General features: G+C 44.9%; 1 protein-coding gene across 2 annotated transcripts in view; it reads left to right on the top strand.

Moving 5' to 3' along the window:
- Positions 1–20,252, top strand: part of RAB3B (RAB3B, member RAS oncogene family) — a 156,664-nt gene that overhangs the window by 16,566 nt on the left and 119,846 nt on the right. For both annotated transcript variants that reach the window (XM_075935966.1, XM_075935967.1), the window contains one exon: positions 14,604–14,831. In XM_075935966.1, coding sequence (XP_075792081.1) covers positions 14,604–14,831 — 228 coding nt within the window. The remainder of the gene's footprint in view (positions 1–14,603; positions 14,832–20,252) is intronic.

Below are 20,252 nucleotides of genomic sequence, written 5' to 3'. Positions count from 1 at the left end.
ACACACCTGTTATACGCTGCAGGTGATCTTCAGTGATGTTGATTTTATGATCTAGCAAGTCTATTATACTAGCGCTCATCTCTATGATGTACAAACATTGTGCTTTCAATGTATCAGTACAGATAGACAAGTATCTTTGCACAGTTGGGTTATTATTCATGGAACCAATATTATAGGGGTTTCATTGTGCCCTACCGTATTTTCAGATGGATCTAGTATTTTAATCTCTTTAAATGCTGGTCCTAGTTACAACAGGCAATTTCAATGACCGTTAGTCATGTGACTCTTCTATGTTAAGATTTCCTAAAATCCTGTCGTGTATTCAGTTTAAATTGCCATTCTCTTCAATGGGGATTGGTTTAGGACTGCAGGATTTAGCCCATAATTCCCATGACTAATGACTATTTAAATCTGGGTAAGAAAAGCTTGTACCAAAACTTCTGCAATGGTTAGATTCTGATATCATTTACACGTGGTTTGAAGTAATTAGACTTACTCCAGGTATCTGCCAAATGAGGAAAAATGAGATTGAACTGTAGTCCATTGTTTCTACAGGTTTCAGTATGAGCTTTGATTTTTCAGGATTTAATATTTTACCTCTTTCAAGTGTCATGAGACATTAAGTTAAGCGATCAAGTGCATTTTTTAAATTGAAAAATTTATTTAAACCTGAGTTTTGAGTAGCAATTAAAAAAAATTGTAGTTTCAGATGTTATGCTCTGAGCCAAACATGAATTAAAAAAAATCGGATGGAGTCATTTTTTAATATAAATTGTGTTTATTTGATTTCACAATTTAATACATACTATATTTAATGTCCTTATAAAGGGAGGGACGAGGTGACATTTGTAGCCATCCAAGAGATGTGGGAGGTATTACTATATCTATCTAGGTAGGTAAATAGGTAGGTAGGTTTCTTTCAGGAGAGGAGTAAATGTTGTTTCCACAATTAATTCTGCTTTCTGTTACTGATATTTGTGGTCTGACAAATGATCTTACATAGATGAACTCTGGGAAAGCAGACCAAGCCAATGCACCTACGAGAATCTTTCTTCTCTCTCCTATGGCAGCTGTCGAGTTCTGATCTCTCATTGCTTCTGCCTTCTGCAATAAGGCATTGTCTATACTTAAAAGTTTAATGTGCATCTGCAGCAGTACTTTAAATTTGAAAGCGTGGCCACAGCACAAGCAGCGTTGCAGGAGAGCTCTTCCAAGTGCTCTGTGTAAACCACCTCAATGAGGGGAGTAGTTAACAGCGCTGGGAGAAACATACACACTGGCACTTTACAGTGCTGTATCTTCCTACACTTCTGTGTGCGTGTTTTTACATCCCTGAACCAGAAAGCTACAGCGCTGTAACGTGCCAGTGCAGACTTAGTCTGAGAGTGAAATTCCTCCTTCTAAGGGCCAGGGTGAGGCCTACACTCCAGCTAAGCTGCATTCAAATCCTAATCTGGTTTTCTGTTTACTTCCAGGAAATATGATAGTTGAAGCAAACAAGCACAGGCTTTGAAAAAGGGATTTCTACAAAATAATTTCTTTAGACACTATTACTTTTAGAAGGGGTATTTATATCTATGTAGAAACAATAAAATACTTAATCACAGGGTGGCTGGCCCCTTTGAGGGAAGATGGAGTCAGCCTCACAATTAATGAGATGCTTCCCAGCCTGCAGGGATGGAACGGAGAGGGTCAGGGTTGTAGCTTACTGGAGTGATTTCCCCATACTTTTCACATTGTCCCCTCCCCCCCCCCCCCGATTATCTCCCCGGGAGCCAGGGCTAGAAGTAGGGCCACAACTGTGTGTGTGGGCAGACAAGGGGTAAGGATGCTGAGGCGAGAGCTTGAGACTGGTGGTGAATCCGGGAGTATTGCTGGGGCTGGCATCTGGGGTTTTGACTGTGTGCTTGCCTGGGAGCCAGGGACCGTATCCAAGGATGAAAGTGGGTAGTACTTCCTCCCTGTTACCATGGGGACTGGCCCAGGTGTCCTGTGCTCTTCTAAATGTTCTTGTGTGCCTGTCTCTGTCTCTGTCTCTGTCTCTGTCTCTGTCTCTGTCTCTCTCTCTCTCTCTCTCTCTCTCCCCCTCCCTCTCTCCCTCCCTCCCCAGAAGGGCATGTCCCACAATCTGGGAATCACTGGCTTAATGGACACTGGGCTTTATAAAAGAGCAGAGAGAGCTCCATTTGAGGAGTGGAACCACAGAGTGATGTAGGCTCCTGTGGAAACCCTTGAGCCAGGGCTGGCAGGAGGCTGGGGACTCCAGGGGAACTAGCTTTGGGGCCCAGTGCTCTCTACTAGAGCTGGAAAGGACACAAGGAGCAGAGTCCAGGAGGAACTGCAGAAGTGGTACTCTAGGGGAGCCAGACTGGGGGATGAGTGCCCTGTCCCAGAGATTGAGGTAGCCCAGAAAGTGGTTGAAAATAGGGCCCACAGGGAAGGCTGAAGAGAAGCCCCAAAGAGGCAGAAAAACCTTTTTTGATGGTGAGGACTGCTTAGCTGAACTTTTGTAACCTCAGGGTTACGTTTTGTTTGTGACTTGGCCAGACTGGGAGGACTTGGCCACATCCAAGTCCGGGGTGGGGAAAGGCAAAGGAGCAGCTGTTCCAGGACCTGGCGATTTAAAAGGGTCTGGGTCTCCTGGCGGCGGCGGCTGCTGCTGCTGCTGTCAGGAGCCCTGGGCCTTCTAAATCACCACCAGAGTCATGGGTGGCATAGGTCGGGCAGCACACAAGGGCTGGTTGGGTGAGGCTAGCCCCCAACCGTATCCCCTCTGACTGAGACCCACCCATTCTGGGGACCCAGAGCCAGCCACCCCACCTTGCCCATGGGCCCAGCAATTCTGTCATCAGCCCTGATCACATCTCAAGCATGGGCTGGTGTGTGTGGAGAGCTGAGACAACCCTTTTTGGGGGGAAAGAAAATGAGGCAGGGAGCACCAGGAGTGCCACAGCTGGGCAGCGGTGGGTATGTGCAGTTCCACACTGACTCTTGATGCTCCTGGGTGTTCTTTGGGATTTGGGAAACACTGGCTCAACAACAAATGGGTATAAAATGGCTCTGACACAATTTAGGTTGGCAATTAGAAACCTTCAAACTAGTAAAGGAGCAAGATTCGGGAATAGCTTTAGGGCAAACAGCCGACCTGGCTTCAGAAAGGAACTTGATAAACATCTGGATGGGATTAGAGGGCAGGATTCCCTGTGGTATCTGAGGACTAGACTCCAGGAGGCCTCTTTCACTCCTGTAGTCTCTGTTCCTATGATTTGGTCTGAGGCGGTGTTTTTCAAGGACTGATCCCATGAGACCTCCCTGACACTGTTGAGGAAGGCAGCAAGCTGGACACTGGTATCTCAAAGCTTGAGGGGGAAAAAATGCTCTGACGGGGAAGATACTCCTGCCCCCATACCTCATGGCAGTCTGAAAAAAGTGGGGAGTCTTTAATCACCCCAACCTCTGCAAGTCCCCCTGCTCAAGAATTAAACCTGTCCCTGACCCCCAATCAGTACTGCCCCCACATCAGTTCTGCTCTCATTTGTTCAGCGTCACTGCTGCTGTGCAGGGAGTTCTCCAGACTTTCTCTCCCAGGCCTGAGGGACTGGCATAGAGAGTCCTCTTCCCCCATTCCAGGTCAGGTATTGCAGGGAGGGAGAGGGGAAAAGCGCTCCCATTTTCATATGAGGGGATGGGGCGGGGGGAGCTGCCTGGAGCGGCTGGGTTTGTTCTCTCTCTGCATGGCAGAATGGTATTGGATTGCTTTGGGGGGAGGGGCAGACTGGGAGGAGTACTGCCCAAGCTGGGTGCTTTGCCAAGAGGCGGTAAAGAAGCCAATCGGGGGGAGGGGGGGTGTTTCCCTCTCAAGGTAAAAATGTACACAGTGATCCAGCTTGCTGTCTAGCAATTTCATGTTGCTGACCCCCATTGTGGCCAGGTGCCCTTTAAGAACTGCTTGCAGTCAGTAGTGTTCCGCTCTCTAAAGCGGCCAAGGGAGGGTAGAATCCTCTTGTAAATGTCAGGTGATCCCCTTGTCATCCTCAAATTCCAGTCTGCCCCCACCTGCTGCTGGCCCAGTCAGATGATCATTGGCTGGTTACTCACTCACCTGGGTGCACTGTTTTCAGAGTAGGAGCCAGTTCATTGTCATAGGGTGCCTCTCTGTGAAGAGAAAGCAGAGGTGAAATTAAGCTGGTATGTCCCCGTGTGCCATGTTGGCAAGAAAGTGTCCAGCAAGGTCTGGCCCAGCATATTGGAAAGACACTGTACAACTCTAGGCTCTCCACAGAGCTGCCTCTCAGCCAATCCCCCTAATGGGGGGGGGGGCGCAAAGAGGACAACTGCCCTCAGGCCCAGCAATTCAAACAGGCCATGGCCCCATGTGGCATGTTGCAGAGCCCTGGGAAGTGCACTCTGCATGGTGCTGGGAGGATGGCTGAGGGCAGGCTGCCCTAGTCCTGCCCTTTACTAGGTGGAGCAGCTCTGTGCTCCTGGGGCCCAGTGAATCTGTCGACTTGCCTACTGTCAGGCAAATAGGACTTGGAAGGGTGGAGGGAGGGGAGCTAGGAGCAGTATGGCAGCCGGAGGTGCTGCTGCTCCTCCTGGGCTGGGTGGGAAGGAGCAGAACTCCCAGCCCTGTCCTCCAGGAGGGCTGCAGCTGCAGCCGACCTGGAGGAGATGCAGTTCTGTGGAAGAACAGGCAGATGAGTTGGCGTGTCTGCTCTTTCCCTGATGGCAGCTTCTCCTGCTGTTGTATCATCCCTAGCTTTACTGCCCTTTTCCCTCAATAACATGGGATGGGGACAGCAGGGGAAGAGCATGTGTAACCCACACACCTAGTGTGGTTACCAGGCAGTGGCACCTAGACCACAGCAACAGTTAAGATCAAGAGACCTCTACAGCATGGGCTGGGAGGCAGCTGGCTTTTAGCTCAGAGGCTAGAGCCATGGTCACCAACCGGTCGATCGCGATTGACTGGTCGATCGTGAGGCCTCGACCAGTCAATCGTGAGGCTTCGACCAGTCAATCGTGAGGCATTTGGCCCCCCCATTTTCCCCCCACCCCTGAGAAGCCCCACTACCTACTTTGTGACAATGGAGGTAATGCCGGCTTCCTGTGGGGTGGATGAAAGTCCTGCAGCTTTGTGCCACTTCCAGAGGTTCTGGAAGTGCGCTGGCTGCTCCCCTCCCTCGGATCGGTGGTGTGCTGCAGGAGGGGGCGTCAGCACTGGAGGAGGAGCGCGGTGGTTTCCTTGAACCACATGAGGGGTGAGTTGGCCCCAGAGGAGGAGCGCTGGGGTTTCCCTGCGCCGTGGGGGGAGGGGTCGGCCCCGAGGGAGGTGCATGTGGGGGTTTCCCTACGCCATGGGAGGGAGGGTTGGGCCCTGGAGGAGGAGTGCTGGGGCTTCCCTGAACCATGGTCCTGAAGAAGGCACGTGACAGGGATTCCCTGCTCCGCAGGAGGGGAGAGTCAGGCCTGGAGGAGACATACGCCAGCTTCCCTTGGGGAGGGGGTGGGAATCCTGGGAGGAGGCAGGTGCAGGGGAGACTCTGCCACCTGTCCGCTACCCTCCCAGCACCCTTTTCCCTTTCACCTGCCCCCAGCTGCAGAATTCTGTCCCCACTGGCACTGTCTTCTGCCAAAGCACTCACTAGCACCCTTCCCCAGTACTACGTCCCCTGCTCACACCAACACAGTTGGGGCCACATTAATGAAGCATGGGTTGGGGGGTGGGAGGGAGGGTTTGGAGGAGGTTTTTTTTTTTTTTTTTTTTTTTTTTTTTTTGCATCTCACTTGTGTGGCCTCAACTGACTTTTCTGTGGGTCAGTGACCCCTGACTCAAAACAGGTTCCCTGCCCTTCTCACAAATAAAGACAGTGCAGAAACCTTTTGCGTTTGACACAGAATTTTATTTAAAAATGATGCCTGGCCAACAAACTCCTAATTGGGGCCAAGCCCCCATCTGGCCACAGCATCATAACACTCCTGCAATCCCCCTTTCCCCCAGATCCTACATCTGAGCCTATCATACACTGGAACCCCCTGACCTGAGCCCCTCACATACCCCAACCAATATTCCTGAACCCTCACATCCAGAAGTCCATGGCTTGCTTCGTACCCTAACCCTACATCTGACCCCCAACGCTACCTGGCCTGGAGCCCCGTCCCCAAGTCAGCATCCCCTTATCCACCTCCTCCTTATCCAGATTTCCTCCCAGAGCTTGCACTTCTAACTTTCCCACACCCAAAGCCATTATTCCCACCCCAGAGCCTACACATTCTGCCTCAACCCAGCGAGGGTACGGCTAGACTGCAGAAGTTTTTCAGGATTCCAGAGAGATCCCAGAAAAACTCTTCTGCATCCAGGGATGCGTTTGTTTTTCCGCTTCTTTTAGTGGAAGAGCAAACATGATCTTTCGGTTACCCCTATATTCCTCTTTCCACGAGGAATAAGGTGGCTTTCAAAAGAAGGGGGTTTTCTGACATTTGGTCCAGTCTAGACAGGCCAAATGTTGGAAAAATCTCTTCCTACAGAAGAATTGGGGGCGGGGGACAGCAGTATAAGGGTTGGGGATAGCAAGTGATGGAGAGGAGGAGAATAGAGTGGGCAGGGCTTCAAGGAAGGGGCAGGGCGGTAGATCTTGGTTTGTTCTGTCATTTAAAAAGTGATCTTGGGTATAAAAAGCTTGGAGACAAGACCACTGGGATAGAGGCTCCTATACTCTGCTTCAGAGGTCCCAGGTTCAAATCTTCCAGGTGTTGGTGACACATGGAGGGCCTTGTGCTGTGGGTGGGGCAGAGTCATGCAGAAGCTCATATGGGGAGGTCATGTGTCAACCCCTTCTTCTCCCCCCCCCAACTCCTTAGCTGGTGTGCCCTTTCCACTGGTACCAAGAAGGAATTCACTTTACTGTCACGCCTGAGAGAGAACCATCAAGGTTTAATGACCCCGGAGCCCATTGTTAACCCTCTGTCCGTATTTTCTGGAATGTCAGACGAGGAACTAAAAGGATAGCTGAGAAGGCAGACCAATGCGGAGTTTGTAATTTGACATAGCTACATATAGCGAGTCCTTTATATCTAGCAGAATGTGTACGTTGTACAAAGACAGATTTCTCAAACTCACGGGGAAAAGTACAAGCACAGCAAGTTGAGTGTTTTTTGGGACTTTGTGACCCCCTTGCCATGGCTGTGACTTTTAACTCCTGCTATAATTGCAGTGGTTCAGATCACAGATCCTGAGTGCAGTAAAATCTCTATATGAGCCCATCTAGAGTTGCTCTTCTGTGAAAACAGGTTGGTGTTCTTTCCAAGAATCACTCACTCTTTATTTAAAAAAAACCTGTGCTTCAATTGAGAGCTGTACTGGCCAGTTACGTTCTGTAATTGCTTTTTGAACTGAGATTTGAAAGTAGCATTTGTGGCCATTTGCCCTCTTGATTATTACCATCTATGGATCCAAGGATTGCAGCTGCACTTCGTTTTAAAACTGTGTTGGATTTGGTGAATGGATTCCAAAAAGATGGCATACAGGAGAGAGTGATTTAGATTTAACCAGTGGGTCCCTTGTCTATTGAAGAGTCTAACCATAATTCTGAAGTGATCAGGCTTTAATTGGTGACGGTGATCAATCTGCTATGTCAAGTGCCTGTGGGTGTATAAATAAGATATTACCTCACCCACCTTCTCTTTCATATTGGGTGAATATGAAATGAAGAAAATGATCTTCTTCCCAACAACACATCTTCCTATTAGCACAGTTGGAAGATATGTATGTGTATCATGAAAAGTATGTGTATTAAATGTGAAGCCTCTGACTTTCTTCCATCATGGAACTAATACACAGTAGTCGAGACAGTGAAACTGTTGGGTGGTCTTTGCTGTATAATAAATGACCAGATTTCAGTAGCAGAAATGGAGACTCTCATTCTGTGTGTGTGAAAGAGAGAGCAGCTAGTCAGAGGCTTTGCTTTAAAATTCCTACTTGGAGCCAAAATTAATGAATAAAGGAATATTTTCCTGTTATGCTGGTGAGAGGAAAATTCATACAGTGCTGGTGAGTGTGTAAAGGATGTTAGCGTCATTTAATATTGAAATACAAATTATATATATCATGTGACAGAATCTAGGCCACTCCTAGGATAATGTGCAGATCTTTTTTGCTGTATGCAAAAAAGCAACTAGAGTGACTTGAGTGCTTTTCAGTAAACAGTACTCATAGTACAGTCTGCAAAACAAGTAGGCTTTGTAGTCTAGGTTGCATCCGCTTAACTAAAGATATGATTTTTAAATTAATTAAAAACTGATGCAAACACTTGGGTAGACACTTAGAATCATAGAATACTAGAACTGGAAAGGATTGCTAGAGGTCAACAAATCCAGTCCCTGCCCTCATGGCAGGACTGAGCACCACTAGATCATCCCTGATAGATGTCTGTCCAACCTGCTCTTAAATATCTCCAGTGATGGAGATTCCACAACCTTCCTAGGCAATTTATTCCAGTGTTTAACCACCCTGACAGTTAGGAAGTTTTACCTAATGTCCAACCTAAACCTCCCTTGCTGCAATTTAAAATCATTGCTGCTTGTCTTATCAGAAGCCAAGGAGAACAATTTCTCTCCCCCTCCTTGTAACAACTTTTTAAGTACTTGAAAATGGCTATCGTGTTCCCTCAGTCTTCTCTTTTCTAAACTAAACAAACAGTTCTTTCAGTCTTCCCTCATAGCTCATGCTTTCTAGACCTTTAAACATTTTTTGTTGCTCTTACACTTAACTTTGGTTTAAACTATGCTTATTTTGGTTTTGTGTAATTCCATAAGAAATGGATAGAATTTTGGCTTAAACAAAAGGGTTTGCGTATCAGTTAATGAAATTGGTTTTAGTAAAACTGGTGCAATTCTGAGTACCTATGAGGCTTTATAAGTACTCATAGGCTTTCTCTGCTCCATAGCCTTCAACCTACCCAGGCCCAAATGTGGGCAGTAGTGTGTGACAAAGTTCCAGCTGAATGGGGACACAAGGTAAAGTGCCACTTGCTTTGAGAGTAAACATTCTGAGAGTAAACAAGCCTTTGCCATGCAGTGATTTTTTTTTTAAATTTATGACATCAATACCTTTCTGCAATAAATGTAGGAGACAGGGAAGGTGAATGGAAATTAGGAAACTGTGGGACTGAAGAGTTAATTTTCCTTTGGAAAGTGGGATGTTTGAAAGAGAGGTCCTGGCTCTAGTCAAGCCTTTGGGGTCAAAGGGAACTAGGAAATCAAGGTTACAAAGTAACTGGATTAAATGTAATGGCCTGTAATATACAGGAGGTCAGAACAGATATCTAAGGGTCCCTTCTGGTCTTAAATACCCTCCTTGCACCAGTCTTGGTTTGTTTCCTTGCCTCCCTCTGCAAGGCAGAAAGCTGTAATGGGTTTTAGAGGAGTTGTGACACTTCCTACTCTCAAGGAGCCAAGCTCCTTCCATTGTCTCCTTTGCCTGGCAGCAGGCTCTCTTTAGTGGTGAATAAGCAACAACATGCTTCTTCTCTCTAGGTGTAATAGAAGGGAAATGCAGCATGATAGTGATCATTACAAAGATAACTTCCTCAATTATCACTCCTAATATCATTATCTTATATACACTAACCTTCCCCTCTCACCCTCCCCCCCCCCCCCCCCCCCTTCTAAACTCCGATTTGTCAATTTTATGTGTTGTATCCCTTTGGTATATATGGTCGTACCAATTTTCTTCTACAATTTGATCTGAGGAAGTGGGTCTGGCCCACAAAAGCTCATCACCTAATAAACTATCTTGTTAGTATTTAAAGTGCTCCATAGTCCTGTCTTTTGTTTCAGCATTGGATAATCTGTGATCATTTAGAAGAACAGAACACTTAGGGAGACCAGATGTCCTGATTTTATAAGAACAGTCCTGATACTTGGGGCTTTGTCTTAGAGGCATCTATGTTTTGCTTTATAAGAAGCATGCAAGATCTTTTTCAGGGGGAAAAGGCAGTACACTGTCTTTATTGCAAATACAGCATAGAAATCAGCATTCATTCTCTCTCTCTCTCACAAACTCACACACACACGTCCTACTGATCTTATAGTTGCCAGTCTGTTGTTGCTCAAATCAATCTAGTGGCCAATTAGATTGAACATGAGCGAAGAGGTGGGCTCCAAGGTATTGCAGGACTGAACCTGAAGCTTCATGCTACACCCCCTACTTTTATAGTTATAAGTCCCAACTTTAGTCTACCATAGTCATGCTCTATTGGATCCTGGGAGTGACTGCAGTTGGTTTATCTCATTCAGAATCTCATTTGCAGCTGTGTGCCTTTGCTTTAGGGTGGTTAATTCTGCCCCTTTTTGGCCATCCTGAATTTGACTGATGCCGGAGCTCATAGCTCCTTGTTAACCATTCTGGCCATCTGGTGCTGGCATCTTCTGTCTCTTGTCTTCACACATTCCTCACTGACACAAAGAACAGTTCATTTCAAGTAAATCAATTTCTGCTACAAAGGAACAAGCAGGATTTCTTACAGACTTAACAGTTAGAAATTGTTTATAGAATAATTTTTTTACACATTTATAGTACCTAATACAAAATATATTTAATGCACCAGCAGCTGCTATAAAACAAAGCTTATGAAACAATCTATAGAACTACATAAAGTAACGTTTACAATAACTACTATTTGTCAGGCCTACAGCTATTACCTCCCTTCCCTCCCTCTCCTGTCCAGAGTTTTTTACGCTTACTGTGTAGTCACCCTACCCCAGGGGCGGTCAAAAGGGCTTCCGTGGGCTGGATTTGGCTGGTCAAGCGGGTTGATCTGGCCTACAGCCATTCTTCTGCTGCTTCCCTGCCCCCAGGCCAATTGAGACCTGAGGACAGAGGAGTGCGTGAAGTCTCCTCTCCCTGCCAGGGGCGTGCGGTGCCGAAAGCGGGAGGAGGAAGAATTTACATGCTCCCCCTGTCCCCAGGCCAATCAGGGAGCGCACACAATCTCGCGCTGTCTGCCACGCCCTATCAGAAGGGAACCGTGTACCCCTGGCAGGGTGGGGCAGGGAGCAAAAATTCAGCCTGTATATGGAGGGAGTGCACAAAGTTTCCTCCTCCCACCAGGGGTGCGTGGCACCAAAGACTGTGTCCGCTTCCCCACCCCCAGGCCTTTCCCAGTGGCTGGGAGCTGCAAGGAAGGAGGGAGGCGCCTCCTGAACAAAAGGGAAAACCTCCCTTTGGCCCCCCCCTCCTGATGCTGCTGCGTTTTCTATCTTTTTTGATGGGGAGGGTGGAGTCCGCTCCCCCAATTGGCCTGGGGGTAGAGGAAGCATGGGAAGTCTTCTCATACCACCAGGGGTGCATGGTGCCTAGAGGGAACTGCCAGCGGTTGAAAATAGCTGGTGGTTCTCTCTAGGTGCTGGAGTCTCCTGGCGGGGAAGGGGGGGGGGCAAAGATTTCTTGTGCTCCCTCACTCCCTAGGCCAGTCTGGGTTTGTGGGTAGGGAAGCACTTGAAGTCTCCTGGCCCTCTCCCTCCATCCAAAGCCCCGCCCCTTCCACCCAAGGCCCTGCCCTTCTGGGGTGGTCTGCAACCACTTCTGAAATTCCTGAAGTGGCCCCCCTTAAAACTATTGCCCACCCCTGCCCTACTCCCTCCCTGGGTGGGTCTCACTCACAAGGGAAATTTGTGCTCTGTTCTATGTGCTTGGGAATACAGTGGAGAGAGTGAGTTTCTAGTATGAGTGGGGAGTTGTGTGTGTAAATCCATTCAATCTGTGACCTCTAAACCTGCAAACAAGGAGAGGGATATTAGACAAGACAGCTGTGTTGACTCAGACTGTCTCATGTTGTATAAGAACCACTGAACAGTTGTTGACTGCTAGTCACTGTTGACCCATTCTAGAGCACTGGTTCAAAGCTAGCAATGAAATGTTCCATGTATTTGTGACAGGCAACTACTTCAAGACTACTTGCTTGTCTTCTCAGTGACAAATGTAATCTCTGAGGCAGGCCTGCACAACATGCGACCTGCGGGGGCTCACTGTGCGGCCCGGGACAACGACAGGCGGCGCGGCCCCATCTGATCCGCTGGCTGGGCGGAGGAGCAGAGCACCACCGGGGAGGGGGAAGTGCAGCAATTCTTGCTGCCGGGCTGCCTGCATGTAGCTCCGGCGCAAGGAGGCGGGGCATGAGCCAGAGGGTGGGACGGTAGCAGACGCCAGGACACTGGTGTGACGTGGCGTCGTGACTTTACGGCTGGTGACCGCCGGATTCAAAGAGGCTCCGTTAGCCCCGCAAACTGGAAGGCAGAAGCCAGATAGGGAGGGGAAGGGGCTTGTGCTGAGGGGGGAGGAACAGGTCAGGAGAAAGGGGAAGGCACCAAGGGGCAGGGTGCAGGAGAGACAAATGCCAGGGGGCCAAGTGGAGACAATGAGGAAAAGGGCAGGAGGGGAGGTGTCAGTGGGAGGGGAGACGGGGTGATACTGGGGGAGGAGAGGGTAATTGTATTGGGAGTCATATGTTGTGCAGGTCTGACTTACTTTATTAAGAATTTTTAAATTATCCTCCACCCCAAAACCTACCCTTGTGGCCCGCGGCTGTTTTCTTTGGAGTTATATGGCTCTCGCCGCTTTCTGAGTTGTGCAGGCCTGCTCTAAGGGTACGTGAACACAGCAGTGTTGTTTCGGAATAACTGCTGTTATTTAGAAATAGCATATTCTGCATCTACACTACAAGCAGTTATTTTGACATAATGTCAAGCTGGAGGACTTCTTACTCTGACTCCTGTAACGTTCATTTTATGAGGAGTAGGGGAAGTCGGAGGAAGAGTGCTCTTTCTCGGACTTCCTGCTGTGTAGATAGTGCCAAAAGCCAAAGTAAGCTATTTCAACTTAAGCTACGCCATTGATGTAGCTCAAGTTGTTTAGCTTATATCAGCTTTAGCCCTGCTGTGTAGATGTGCCCTAAATGAATGAAATGTACCCCTATCTGGATACAAACAGAGACATAACTTTTTTAAATTCAAGAGGTGGTGGCGCTAATGGTTACTGACAGTCATTTTTAATGAGTATTTTTGCACCATGTCCGCTTTTGATAAAATGAGACATTTCTGTTTCAAATCCAGTGTTTCCATTATTGATACACTCCTCAAATTTGTGGAGAGGCTAAAGTTAGATTTATGGAGAGGCCAAATCCCCCAGTCTACACCTATGAACAGCAATGGAAGACTAACAGAAACCTCCTTTCTGACTGTGCTTCCATAGTCCCCTTCTCTGGTCAGAGCAGCCCCTGCCTTATCCAGTGTTGCTGCTGCTGCTTTACTCCCAGGAGACATGAAGAGCTCTGTGTAAGCTCTAAAGCTTGTTGCTTTCACCAGTTGAAGTTGGTGCAGTATAAGATATTAGCTCCCCCACCTTGTGTCTTTTCCTGTCTTGTGAGTTAAAACAGTGAGCTGTGGTTGCCTGATGAGTTCCAGCTACCTTAACTTCTCAGATAACCTTTTTCTGCATGCTCACTAAATCCTACTAGGGCCAGGGGGAGGGTTAAGTCTGACTCTTCTCAGTTGGCTCACAAGGCCCAGTATTGTCTGGAAACCCACAGAGGTAGTATAACCTGTCATAATACCACCCACAGTTCTTCTGAGCCATTCTATTCCCCACAGATGCCATTTATATTATCTGCTTTCAAAATTATAATTAACAGGTGGATTTAGTGAGACTTAAAAAAAAATATTTACCGGAAAATCTCTAAAAGAACCTGTCTAGTGAAGCCAGCATAGCTAGCGTAGTTTAGTATTTAGGAGGTGGTTGTTTTCTCTAGTAGCCGTTACTGAAACTATTTCTGTTCACTTACGCACCATGGCTGCCTCAGTGAATTGCCTTAGCTGTAATGGAGACTTCAGTTCTCTTCTGTAGCATAGCAGCTTACAGAAGTACTCAGGGTATGTCTACTCTGTACAGCTTTTAGTGACAGGGCTGTGTCAACATAGCCATGTTGCTAAAAACCAGGCAGCGTAAACACTGTTGGCACTTTTGCAAAAAAAAAAAAAAAAAAAAACAACCCTACAAACCTAGAAAAAAACACCCCCCATGAGCACTTGTGCTGACAAAGCACAGTTTACAGCTTTTTTGGGGGGTGAGGGAGCATTTAAGCATCTGTGAATGACAAAAGCTGTGTCACCCAATTGCCAGTGTAGACAAAGCCACATTAATTTGAGTACAAAATGCTGTTTCTCTGTTAATATTTGAAAAGCCCCAGATCACCAATTTATCATCTTGTAGATGAATCCAGATCTGTGCATCACATTTATAGCCTGGGTTTGAAAACTACACATGCTCTCAGTGGTGTTGTGCATAAAAAGACTAAGCAATTGTTTATGGGAGGTGCGCTTCCCTCTCAATATTTCTGATTAAGGCCCCCAGCAGTGGGCTAGTACCACCTCTGTGTGCACTGGTATGTGATGGGAGCTAAAAACTATGTCCCACATAGATAATTTCAAAGTGTATTCCCCCCTTTATTTAACTGCTTCATAAAGAAAGGTTACAAGCTCAATATGAGGTGTTGAGATAAGGACCATTAACTACTTACATTTGCTTTGTGTCATTGTCATTTTCTTAGATGGCTTCAGTAACAGATGCAAGATACAGACACAATGATGCTTCAGACCAAAATTTCGATTACATGTTCAAACTTCTGATCATTGGCAACAGCAGTGTGGGCAAAACGTCCTTTCTCTTTCAATATGTGGATGACACGTTCACACCATCTTTTGTTAGCACAGTCGGCATTGACTTCAAAGTGAAAACTGTTTACAGGAATGACAAGCGGGTGAAACTGCAGATCTGGGTAAGTACTGGTGCTTTGTAAATATTTTATTTAAACCTGGGCAAAGATGTCCCAGGAAAAATAATCATAAATGCTAAGACCAAGTTATTTGAAGCATTTGACTTTTTGAAAGTAAATCCTGGCGTATTCTAGTTAATCATTGTATCTTTTCCCCACACTTGGAGACTCTAAATCTGATCAGCTCATATCCACCAAATATGTTTGCATCTTGGTGCAAAATTGCATTGCTGAGGAGAAACAGGTGAGTTCACCACAGCTTCTGAGGGTCCTTACACACACAACTATAGGGAGTGACGGTGTGTGATATGCTATACCAGACTGAGGCCCCCTGCTGGAAGCCTCTGGTCCTGTTACTAGAGCTCATGGAGATGGTGCAAGTCATATATTCTGTGACTTTGATTTCTGCAGTGGCTGGTGTAGCTGGTCACAGGGACCACCTGAGTGATCAAATACCCCAGAAAATTAGCATCCAAACTGAATTGGAAACTGGTGCTCTGGCTTCTAAGTGGATGCTTTGTAATTCTTCAAAACTTAGAATTCCCTTGCAAAACACTCCTGTTTGTAGTAAACATATGACTAAGATATCAAACAGGGAGAGATCAGGCCAGCTGTGTGAACTTCTCTCAAGAGCTAGCTGCAGTAGCTTAAAATTGCTCTCTGTACAGCTTTGTCTCCAAACTAATTAAATAGACACCGGATATGAGGTTGGTTGAAACAATGTATTATCATTTGCCAGACATTTGTAGCCAATAGAAAAATGGCAGATGAGCAACATTTTAATTAATCCATAGGCAATGGATTCATAACTAATCCTTTAGTTTCTCAATTAAAATATATCACTGTACAAAGTACAGCATTCTGAACTTGTGTGTCTTGATTTCAGAGTGGGCATCTAATAGGAGGATTTTTTTTTAACTAAAGCATTTTCCTTAGATATCAAATTAATTATATTTACTTATGTCTCTAGGTACAAGGTACAACAGATTTAATAGCAACACAATATTTGCCTTGTTGCTGGATTCTGGTGACAAAATAAAACTGTGATATATGGGTTGGCACAGATCTAGCAATGAAATTACTTGATTTAGTGTTTGGGTTATGAGGATATTTCAGAGTCTAAAACCATTACCAAATTAAACATATTTCCCCTGTGGTGTTTGACTTTATTACAGGACTTCATGTCCTGTTAATGAAGTTTGTAAAAGGAAGGCAAACTCATTAAAGTTATAGAGGGGTAGCCGTGTTGGTCTGTAACTGGAAAAACTTAAACAACTAATGGTCTAGCAGCACCTTAAAGACTAACAAAACATGTAGAAGGTATCATGAATTTTCATGAGCACATGAAGTGGGCACAACTCACTTCAGATGATTATCAAGAACATTCCTAATACAATTTTGATTTAGTCAAAAGCTTTGAATAAAGATGGTTTGAAGTCTTCTGGAAAAGCCATAAATGTGAAAAGTGTGTATTATGTTGATATTTCAGAGACAAGTCAATTAAAATAGCAGGATTTGTAATAATATAGTATCAACAACATTTCCTTTTAAAAGGCTATTTTAAAATGCAGAATTGAATACTTAACAGTTCCACGGCAATGTACTTTTTAATATCCCTTTCACAGAACCATAATAAGTCAGAACCGAGAGTTTTACCAAAGATTTTAAGTCGATTCCTTTAAAAAAACGCTTAATATTTCAACCTATTTGGAGCTCACTTACTCTTGTCAAACCTGATTGTAAACTTCAAACTAAGTCAGAGGAATGAAGAGCTTCCGTGGGCCCCCAAGCAACTTGTGGGGGGGGGGACCAGCCCACCATTCTGGAAGGGGCAGGGCCTCAGTTGAAAAGAGTGGGGCTGGGCATCAGCGTCAGAACTGTAGTGCTGTTCTTCCCCCCCCATCCTCAGAGCCACATGTAGCGGTGGTGGCAGCTGGGAGCCCTGGGCCTCTTCGAATTGCCAGGGCAACTGCCCCCTTTTCCTCCCTGCTGGCCCTGTGGGTGGGCCGGAAGTAAATACTGTAGTGATGACTAGTAAGAGACCAAAATCTGAGCCCTTACTTGGTTCATAATGCAACTAAATGTTTGTAGGTGAATGAAAGGAATTGTTTGCTTATAAATTGTTGCTGTCTAGGATTAGGATTGCCAGGTGTCTGGTATTGGCCTGGACAGTCCGGTATTTGAGGCTTCTGTCTGGTTTAAAAAAAAAAAGAAGAAAAAAAAGTCTGGGTTTGTTTGTTTGGTTTTTTCGGTCAAAAGGCCGTTGGGAAATCTGGTGGGGATGAAGGGAGGATTTAAAGGTACGGTGACTTGTGCGTGTGCGCGCGCGTGCGGTGTGGGGGAGTGTGGCTTTTTTTTGCTCAACCAATTTGTTCCTGTCATGTTGGATATTTTTTGTGAAACTATCTGGCAACCCTACCTAGGGTTAACTTTACTACTTTTCTTTTTAACAGGTGACTTACAGAGCCTACATTAGGCTCTATTCTCTGTAAAAACTTATTTGTTGCCACTCCCTATTTATTTCAGTGGGGCCATATGCAGAGAAAGATACTTCTCCATGTGAATGAAGATTAGCAGGGTTATGCTTCTCTTTATATTAGTGCATGAAAAATTGAACAGTGAGTGAAACTGACTCTAAATTCAAAAGAAATTTGACTATTAGTTGTGAAGTGTGAAAAGTAAACTGCTTACAGCTTGAAAAATAATGGGAAAATTCTTTGTTTTGATAATGAAAAGAGTAGTAGGACAAAAGAATAAGACCTCTTATTTTGAAATTTGAGGGACCTGACTCTCCAATGCCTTGAAAGTTGTTTCCATCTTTGTAAAGTGAGTGCAAAACATGAGATGAAAGGCAGAGGAGACTCAGGCCCTAAGACTTTTTACCCTGACAGTGTCTTTTTATAACAATGGATGAAATTTGTCCCTGTGCAGAGTCAGCACAAAGCCCAGACACAATTTAAATCCTATTTTGAGGGCTTACGTGGGACTTAAATGGTATCTAGCTCTTGTGCTGGCCTTCCGCATGGGAATGAATTACATCCTAAATGTGTTAACAGTGAAAATAGTCCTTGACTGATGCTGGGCATCAACACTGTTCTACCATTTAACTTGAAAGAGCACATTCATTATACAAATGTGTCTACTCCAGCAGCTCTTCACAGGGGCAGGTGAACTGGGTTAGAACTAATAGCAACTTTGTAAGGCTTTGTTAGTTCAAACAACACAGTGGCTTAAATCAACTGAGCCCTGCGGAAACAAGAGGGTTTTGTCCCTTGTGCAGCTGTTTCAGTAGAGGATTATGGATCTGATGTTGGCTAGTATAGACAACTGCCAGACATGTGGCATTCTGGATTAAATGAAACCTCACTGGCAACTTAACTGTTATACTTTGTGGCTTTCCAGACAAGGTCATGCTAACTTAAAAAAAAAATTATGGCCTCTGAACCTTAATAGCAACTCTTACTTGATCCATCTTAATACTGTAGAAAATAATTTTGTAAGGAGGCAATTATTTAAAGAATCCCTTGAGTTTCCTTTGAGCATTCTATATATCAAACTTAATGGAGCAACTTTGTTGGGGACCTATAATGTTCTCTGCTCTACGGTGTTTTTGCAATTCGGCAGTTATGAAGCCTTGCCAGACTGGAATTGTAGTGGCACTCACGTGGCTATGTATAAAAACTTTAGTTGTAATCATGCAGGACGTGAAGGAGGAAGAAATCCAGTTGTAGTGGGTGATTAAATCAGAATTGTTATCCAAGAACCTAAGAATATTTTGGGGCTGACAGGGTTTGCCTTTTGTTTACATTGATCAAAACAATGTTGTATCTTTGGTAGAAAGCTCAGATGAGCAGTAGTTGCTTTGTTTTTTCTTTCATGTTTTCAAAGATGAGAATTGCACACTTTTTCTGAGAGCCATTCTCAGCTTGCCAGTCTGACGATTGTAACCTGACTGTGTTTTAGCATTAAAATGTCTAGTGGAAATTGATCTGTATGCAAGATGCAGATCTTATTTCTCTGTGTGTGTTTTAGGATATTCACGTTTTATACACCAAGATTTAATAATTAGGTATAAATGTAATGGTGATAGGAGGGTCCAAATTGATCCTTAAAACAAGATTCCCCATTACTGTTCCAGTTTGTCAGGAGTTTAATAACTCCTGTTTAAAAAGATTTGAGATCTATGAATAGTGTTTTTTACCTCTTGGGTTGTGAATAGGAGAAAACCTTTTACCAAAAACATGAATGCTTTTAAAGCCACAATTGCTTTGTAAAACTTCCGTTAATGGAGTACAAATAGTATATTTTGCCTTGAGAGGAAATAACCAAATTTGTTTAAAACAAATCCTATTACATTTCTTTTCTGAGTACTTTGTATGCAGTGCATTGTAACTTTTACTCATTTAGCATGTTGTTGTGCTTTGTGAAGGTGGCTTTGTACAAAGGGTTGATTAAATTGCTTTAAATTAATTTTCCAGAATTAAATTGAATTGGTGGAGGATAATAAACCATTTTGCATGTTAGGATTTCTCTGTAAACACAGTTCATAAAAGCTGGTTACAGTGTGTTCGTTTATACCACTGGCATTTAAAAAACCCTCTTGTAGAAAGAATATCCTCAATTGAATATTCCAAAAAAGCTCATTTATAGCGTGGTGGTATGTGTGTTTCAGGATTGCCTGTCTCTTGACAAACAGTTCTGTATTCCCAGAGATGCTAATTACCGATCAGAAAGGAAAGCCATTCTATTTGGGGTTATGGTGTTTTCTCATTACTTAAAAAATAAATCATTGGGTTAACTTTCTACATTCTTAACGAGCATATACAGCTACTACTTGGTACTGTGTCCAGGTTGCCTAGCAGCCAGAAAAAGGCGAATTATAGATCCAGAGCGATGTGGAGTAAATGAATGGAAGTGATTTTGATTTTAGGAGGGGATGGCGCAAGAATGGGTTTGTTTTATTCTTTACCTCTGACAGAACTCAAGAGCAATACTACGTCAAAGATAAATATAAAAAGCCTCATTCGCTCACTGGCCAAAATCCAGAGTAATTCCACTAACTTCAGTAGTCTTAATCTCCTGTACAATTACCTCAGGATAACTGAGGGGGTTTTCCAGGCAAGCTGAGCCAGCAAACACATGGCACACACAACTACACAGGGTTTGAGTCCGGGTTCTTCATAGCAATTGCATTAAATCTCTTCCATTTTAGCTAAAAGAGTAACTGGCGGTAGAAGTAGGTTATACTCTTCTGTGGATGAGCCCTTTAGAGGGGGAAAGCACAACACACACTTTGCCAGGTGGTTAGACAACTACTTGTGAGACAGCAGTGAAATGCCAGGTTTCAAGATTCCAGTTTCTTATTACCCTTCACATGTTTATGTAGCTCATGTTACTGTGATATCTGACCGCTCCACTGGCTTT

The sequence above is a fragment of the Pelodiscus sinensis genome, chromosome 9 (genome assembly GCF_049634645.1).
Source record: "Pelodiscus sinensis isolate JC-2024 chromosome 9, ASM4963464v1, whole genome shotgun sequence".
In the NCBI taxonomy this organism is placed as follows: Eukaryota; Metazoa; Chordata; order Testudines; family Trionychidae; genus Pelodiscus; species Pelodiscus sinensis.
The sequence above is the reverse complement of the archived record's forward strand: the minus strand, read 5'-3'. Positions and strand labels throughout refer to the sequence as shown.